At 46.5% G+C, this 6,885-nt stretch overlaps 1 protein-coding gene across 1 annotated transcript; it reads right to left on the bottom strand.

Moving 5' to 3' along the window:
- Positions 1-1,482: 1,482 nt before the first annotated feature.
- Positions 1,483-2,265, bottom strand: LOC139444382 (D site-binding protein-like). Its single transcript, XM_071225347.1, has one exon. It carries the CDS (start codon positions 2,263-2,265, stop codon positions 1,483-1,485), a length of 783 nt encoding a protein of 260 aa, XP_071081448.1.
- Between the last annotated feature and the right edge of the window lie 4,620 nt (positions 2,266-6,885).

Raw genomic sequence — 6,885 nt, 5'->3', positions numbered from 1 at the left:
ATGTGACGTTAGGGACCGACCATTTGATATTCGGGGGTCGGGGGTGGAGGTAGGCTGGGATTATATTCTTGCAATAAATAATTATGCTTCGTACTGTTGAAAAAAAAAGAAATTTCCTGACACAAAAAGTACATTGTGTTTATTTTTTTAAATAAATCAAGCTTTAAATAAAACATGTCTGGTTTTGTAGCTGTGGCTGAAATAAATATCCTATCACCCAAAGTTCCAAAATATCCCAGCACCCACCACCCAAAGTTCCAATGGTCGGTCCTTCAGCCACTCCAGTGAAGGTCCACTTGCGCCAAACGTTCTTAACGCTTCGTGTGTGTGTGTGTGTGTGTGTGTGTGTGTCTGGATGCGTGTGTGCGTGCGTCTCCCTGGCAGTCACTTCTGCTGTACCCGTGGTCACAGAGTAAGATCGCTCTACAGCTGCATGTACACCTGTTAACGCAGCCACTGTCTCTTGGGTGCGCATGGCATAAACCCAGACTTACAACTAATGTGAGTACCGAATCCGATTGACTAAAAAGCACTGTTATTTTACAGTATCGTCCATTGTGTGTTCAGATACGCAGTGGTATTGAAATTTTAACATTGGAAATATCCGGTTCAGCAAAATATGCCCGGGTATCGAATAAGAAAAAAAACCCGCAAATCTGAAAAGAAAATGTTTATCTCCGGACTGTAGGTAAACACAAGGGGAGAGGTGGGTCTTTCTGTATTGTTTATTCATACAAATGTGTAGATGACAAAATACTCTGCCTTGGTCAGCTCACAGTGCAGCTGCACCAAGTAATGCACAGGCTGATGGAGGGAGAAGCAGCGACAATATATAATCCAAATAATAATAATAGCAATAATAATAGTAATAATGATATATAAGAGAGAAACATCTGGGCTTCTAGTCTAGCTACTATGTCTGCCGGGCCTATGATAGCACTTACACGCTGTATAGATAGAACTCGCTCCTGCGACAACCATGTCTACGTCCGCTCTGGGACGTCATCGTCGACAGTATCATCTAATGATAGCACTTACACTCATGTAAATATAATCTTCATCACATTTTCCAAGTAAAAACAGTTTGTACCTAGCTAGAAAGAATACGAAACATAACATAATGCCTCGAGAGAGGGGCTTCAAGCTTATCCATGAGGTAGTAGTGTTTAGTCACAGCAGCCGGCACGGCGGCCTCTCCACCGCCACAACCTGAGTCGCTGATCTAGAAACATGAGTCTGTACAAAAATATACACACATATGCACGTGCACTGTGTCACGTGACTTGAGATTCGTGTTCTAGTCACCGGCACACATCCGCGCTGGACGCGTTCACTCACTCACTCACTCGGTGGTGTCTCCGCCCCCTGCCTTTGCGTGTCTCTTTCACGTGCCGGGCGTGGCCCATGGGCATCACTATCGTGCTTGGCGCGGGGCGTGACAGTTTGTATCCCTGAGATAGCGGAAGTCCTTAGTTTCCCGCATCACATTCTGTTGTATAACATATAGTGCAGTTTGGCTGTCTCGTTCTTTAAGATGGCAACCTGTGCCCTGAGTTTGAGATTTTCCTGTTCGAGGTAGGCAGCTCTCATTGCAATTTCTTCCTCCTTCATCCGCCGTGCATCACGTGACCGCTTGGCAGCCTCGTTGTTCTTCCGCCGCCGCTCCCAGTATGCATCATCCTTCCGCTCTTCCGGTACCGGTATTGTTTTCTTTGCATCTTCCAGAATCTGTATGCGGTTCTCTGCCCTTCGTTTCCGTTGTAGCAAGTGTGACGTCATCGGCGTCATAGCAAAGGGCGACACAGATGACGGGTCCATCATGGACGGCACACCGAGGGAGGGGCTGAGACCGGCGGCGGCAGCGGCGGCGGTAGTTGGGCTGAGGCCTCCCATCCCCGACATGCCAGCCATGGGGCTACCCGACATGGAGTAGGCGTCCATCGGGTACATCTTGAATGGCCGGATTGGAGCAACTCTGTCTGACTTGTCAAGGTCGTCGTCCTCAGACATACTGGCGCTGTCCACCGACGGAGACGGTGGCATCAGCGGGGGTTTCACATCAACGGGACTTTCCCGGCCCTTGGGCTCGGGGTCGGGAAGATGTTGGCGTAGCTCGTCATTGGAGCTGGTGGAAGACGTAGACGCCCGGCCGGAGTCGCTGCTGATGTCGGGGGGCAGGGACGGCAGGGAGGGGGGAAGGGGGGCCACGCGCTCTGTGGGTGGAGGCAGGGACGGTTTGCTCAGGTCGAGGGCTGTGTCGGCCATGGCTCATGTACTGAAATAATAAATAAACAAAGCGTTAACATCATCACATAAAGCGTTAACACCATCAAATCCTCGCATACACATGCATAATCATTCATACCAAGGCAAATTAACCATAGTCATATGAAAGAATCGGGTGCTCTCTAACTTAATTTGAGTTCTATATGTTCTTATCATTTAACTACCTCGAAAACAGTAACATGTTTCCACTCCTAAATTCTTTCAATGCGACATTTCGGTGCGTGTCACATACTGGTGGTCAGGATGGGTTTCTAGTCATTGGCTGAAGAGCGGTCAAGTCTGGTCATTACATTAAAGAAGAATTAGCTGAGCTGGGGGCTTCAGTCGGTGTGATCAACATGAACTTCAAAAAGTGTATCCATGTTAACTCTCTTGATTAATAATACAGCTTAATGCCACTTAAAGATAAACCTAGAACACAGGCCAGCAATGAAGAAATATATTGGTAGCCTCGAAATTTTAATTTCCAAAATTATTCTCATAATTTATAACAAACCTTTCTTTGTTGAGACGTGGTATATTGTTCTGCTATCTTACCTCCCGACTAAAGACTGTCGGTAAGAGTTGCGGAAAGTTTCACCAAAATGATAAATTAAGAAATTGAATAAACAAACTATAATATACATGGTGTTGAGGGTTGCGATTGTCCGTCAAGGGAAGGGGGGGGGGGGGGGGGGGGGGGGGCGCAAGGAGGCAACATAACGGTTCTATGCAAGACTCCATAGTTGGGAGCTAGGTCAACAAGACAGGGCTGTGAGGATCAGCTTGGTTACCCATTACTCAGTAGATCAGTTCTGAATGTCTTAGAGAATCTCAATTAACGCATCCTTCTAGTCATACCTTAAATCATTTAAAAAATTAATAGTGTACTTAAACAGATCGGGACGATTACAGGCGGGTGTTATAAACCACGAATAAATATACGAAATACATAACAATTGTGGTTTATAAATGACACAGTAAAGTAACTTTGTAAAGAGCATAGAGACTCTAGATATATATGTTTAAATAAGAACAGAAACATCAACATAGATTCCGGGATTATGTAACAGGCGGAAGAATATATTGCATAATATGTGGCCGCTGGGAAACACATGAATGTCTAGGAAACACACGAACATCTAGCGAAACACATGAATGTCCAGCAAAACATAAGTCCCATGACTATTTCTGCATTTGAATCGCACGTCCACGTTACTGTGTTGATCGATGATGCATTACGGCTCCATATCGGCTCCATATAGGCTCCAGTGCGGCCTTGCCTGGTAAACGGTAAGCTCCAAAAGAGACACGCATTCACATGTTACCTTCCAGAACTGCTCTGAGGGTGGTGTTGGATCAGGCAGGTGTGGCACGTACAGTTCCGGGGCTGCGTCCACGACCCCGCTTACCACACAGTGATTCCCACTACCAAAGCTCGCACTGTCTGGATACTGACCACTGGGGACCGAATTCCACATTGGTCAAGTACAGTCGTGTCCAGTGCCATGTCACGCTGACCCATGCTGCCGTTCTAATACTTACTATCAATGAATGCGGTGCCGAGGTATCCGGGTGCAAGGGGAAAGGGGTAGCTATCCAGGTAGAACACAATCTAACAGTATCCAAGCTGTAGCGGCAGACGGACGCTGTCCCGGATCTCTCCACTCCAACACTGGTCAGCCAAACTGACGCGCTGTCAGTGACCAATGCTTATACAGTGTTTGCGAATGCGTGAACTCGGAGTGACCCGCTTGCACAATGGCTGCATAAAGAGCTGCCGTGACGTAGCACTGGCCAGTCGCTATTAATAGCTCTCTCACTCTCTCACTGTGGTAATCCAATGGCCATCTCTGTGTCCGGCTAACTCTAAGATGAGGATTGCGTAACACCAAGAGATACTAACCCGCCAAATAATTGTCCAGTTAGAATGAGACGATCACAAGGGTGCTAATAGAGATAGCTCCGCTCTGATGCTTGGGTCAGCGTGACCTAACTGACCGAGTGGTGGCGAGTAACATTGAACATTATGAGACAGGCAGGAATGACCGTCGGTCATATCTCACGGCTGCCAGCGGACAGGGGTCATATGCGGCGCTCGATCATCACCGGGCACAGCTGGTCAAACGCAGGGGTCAGGGAAGGGGGTCGGGGAAAGGGGTCTGGCTGGGAGATGCAACAGCTTGACAGTGGATTCCTTTGATCGTTCAAACTAAGAATTAAACAAATACATAATTTTTATGAGTCCACATAATATACTATTGAAAACAAAGTTAAGGACCATCCGAGTCCCTCATAATACGAACGAGTTAGCCCATCATGCAACGACAGTCACTATAGTTACATAAAGGAATCGGTTGGTCCTTAACTTTCGTTTAGTAGTATAACATGTTTGGTTACTCATCACTTGCTTAAAATAAATTGACTAATTTTTCCTTTGATTTTACTGTGATGACTTTGGGAGGACTGTTATGGGCACAAACCAGCAACTGACCACATTCACAGAACTCTTTTGTCACCGAAAGGACGCCATGGGAACAGATCTGGACACACGTGTAGGCGGCCATATTGTCACACGCGCACACATAATCATTGAAGAATCATGGCAAAGTTGTTGAATGTTCGACAATACATACGCGCTACAACCTCGTCAGATGAACGTCCGGCTGCTTCAGTATTGGGTCTGTGCAGATGGAATCACACGTTGACAGTGATTTAATCACGCCTTTTATATCTAACGTATGACTACGTAGTATAGCGACCCCACAAGGGCGAGCCTGACATTTGCTGGACCGATAAGTGGCGAGACACGATATCAAATAAATAAATTACAGAATAATATTTGCAGGTGTTTTGGAAAGAAGGACGTGCAGAGTTCGAAAATTCTGAAGCCCAAATTGATGGAGCCCATTCGCTTCCTTTCTTAGAGCGGCCTCGGTCAGGTTGACGCAGAGAGAAGTCATGGAACAAAGGCCGGGTTGTGTCCTGGAACTCCCCACGATCGATGTAGGAATGTCCGACTAACTAAACCAGTCTAACATCTCAGGCCATGGGGCCAGGGAATCAAATTAATAGATGAATAATCCTTCTCCATACAGGTTAACTACTTTAGCTGAAGAACGCCATGTGTGTAAAGGCATATATGTCTCAAGTAACTGTAGACACACCGACATAGACGTCTCCAGTAATTGAAGACACATCGACATAGACGTCCTCAGTAAATGCTGACAAACGACATAGACATCACCAGTAAGTTAAGACACAACGACATAGACCTCTCCAGTAAGTGTAGACACACCGACATAGACCTCTCCAGTAAGTGTAGACACACCGACATAGACCTCTCCAGTAAGTGAAGACACACCGACATAGACGTCCCAAGTAAGTGTAGACACACCGACATAGACTTCTCCAGTAAGTGAAGACACAACGACATAGACGTCCCAAGTAAGTGTAGACACACTGACATAGACGTCCCAAGTAAGTGTAGACACACTGACATAGACGTCACCAGTACGTGTAGACACACCGACATAGACCTCTCCAGTAAGTGTAAACACACCGACATAGACCTCTCCAGTAAGTGTAGACACACCGACATAGACGTCACCAGTGAGTGAAGACACACCGACATAGACCTCTCCAGTAAGTGAAGACACACCGACATAGACCTCTCCAGTAAGTGAAGACACACCGACATAGACTTCTCCAGTAAGTGAAGACACAACGACATAGACGTCCCAAGTAAGTGTAGACACAACGACATAGACGTCCCAAGTAAGTGTAGACACACTGACATAGATGTTACCAGTAAGTGTGAACACACCTACAAAGACGACCTCAGTAAGTGTAGACACACTGACAAAGACGCTCACAGTAATTGCAAACACACCGACATTATTGAAAAGTTCGCAGAATCGCATAGAAAATCGTTCACATAATTCATAATTTGCTGTCCAACATACAGGCGGTCATCGTAATTTCTCCTCCACAAAATCTCCAAGCCCCCCTAACCCCACATAGCCAAATCTATATACACTCCTCCCCCCTCCCCCCCCCCCCCCCCCCACCCACACCCACACCCCCCCCACACACCCACCCACACCCACACCCACACACCCATGCTCCCCACAGGTACGCACTCTCTCCCACGGACACACCCACCGTAGCTTTGTTTACTTCATCTACATTTCACCCCCACACACACATATCGCCAAAACCTTTAAAGAAGCATTGCTACGTCACCTGGGTCAAGCAGGTGGTCGTGCCTAATCACCGCTACCATATACTTAGTGTTCTTCTCTATGTGTAGGGTCGGTGGGATAGCATAGTAGTTAAAGCGTTGGCTCGTCACGCCGAAGACCCGTGTTCTATTCCCAACTCGGGTACAATGTGTGAAGCCCAATTTTTGGCGTCCCCGCGGGAATATTGCTAAAAGCGGCGTAAAACCACACTGAATAAGCAGGTATACATTTGACAAAAATGATTACAATCGTTATCAAAACGTTGCTGGTCTGAAAACACTGGCAGAAACATTTCAAACGTAAGGTCCAAACACGACCTTTGATATCAGTATCAAATACATTACCATCGAATTACCATTTTATGTTTGTTTCATTT

This window comes from Haliotis cracherodii, unplaced genomic scaffold (genome assembly GCF_022045235.1).
Source record: "Haliotis cracherodii isolate W230 unplaced genomic scaffold, xgHalCrac1.p SCAF_5, whole genome shotgun sequence".
Classification (NCBI taxonomy): domain Eukaryota; kingdom Metazoa; phylum Mollusca; class Gastropoda; order Lepetellida; family Haliotidae; genus Haliotis; species Haliotis cracherodii.
This window is presented reverse-complemented; position numbering and strand designations above follow the sequence as displayed.

Excerpts from the sequence above, each read along its gene's own strand:
- LOC139444382 (XM_071225347.1), bottom strand. The coding sequence starts at position 2,265 with ATGGCCGACACAGCCCTCGACCTGAGCAAACCGTCCCTGCCTCCACCC.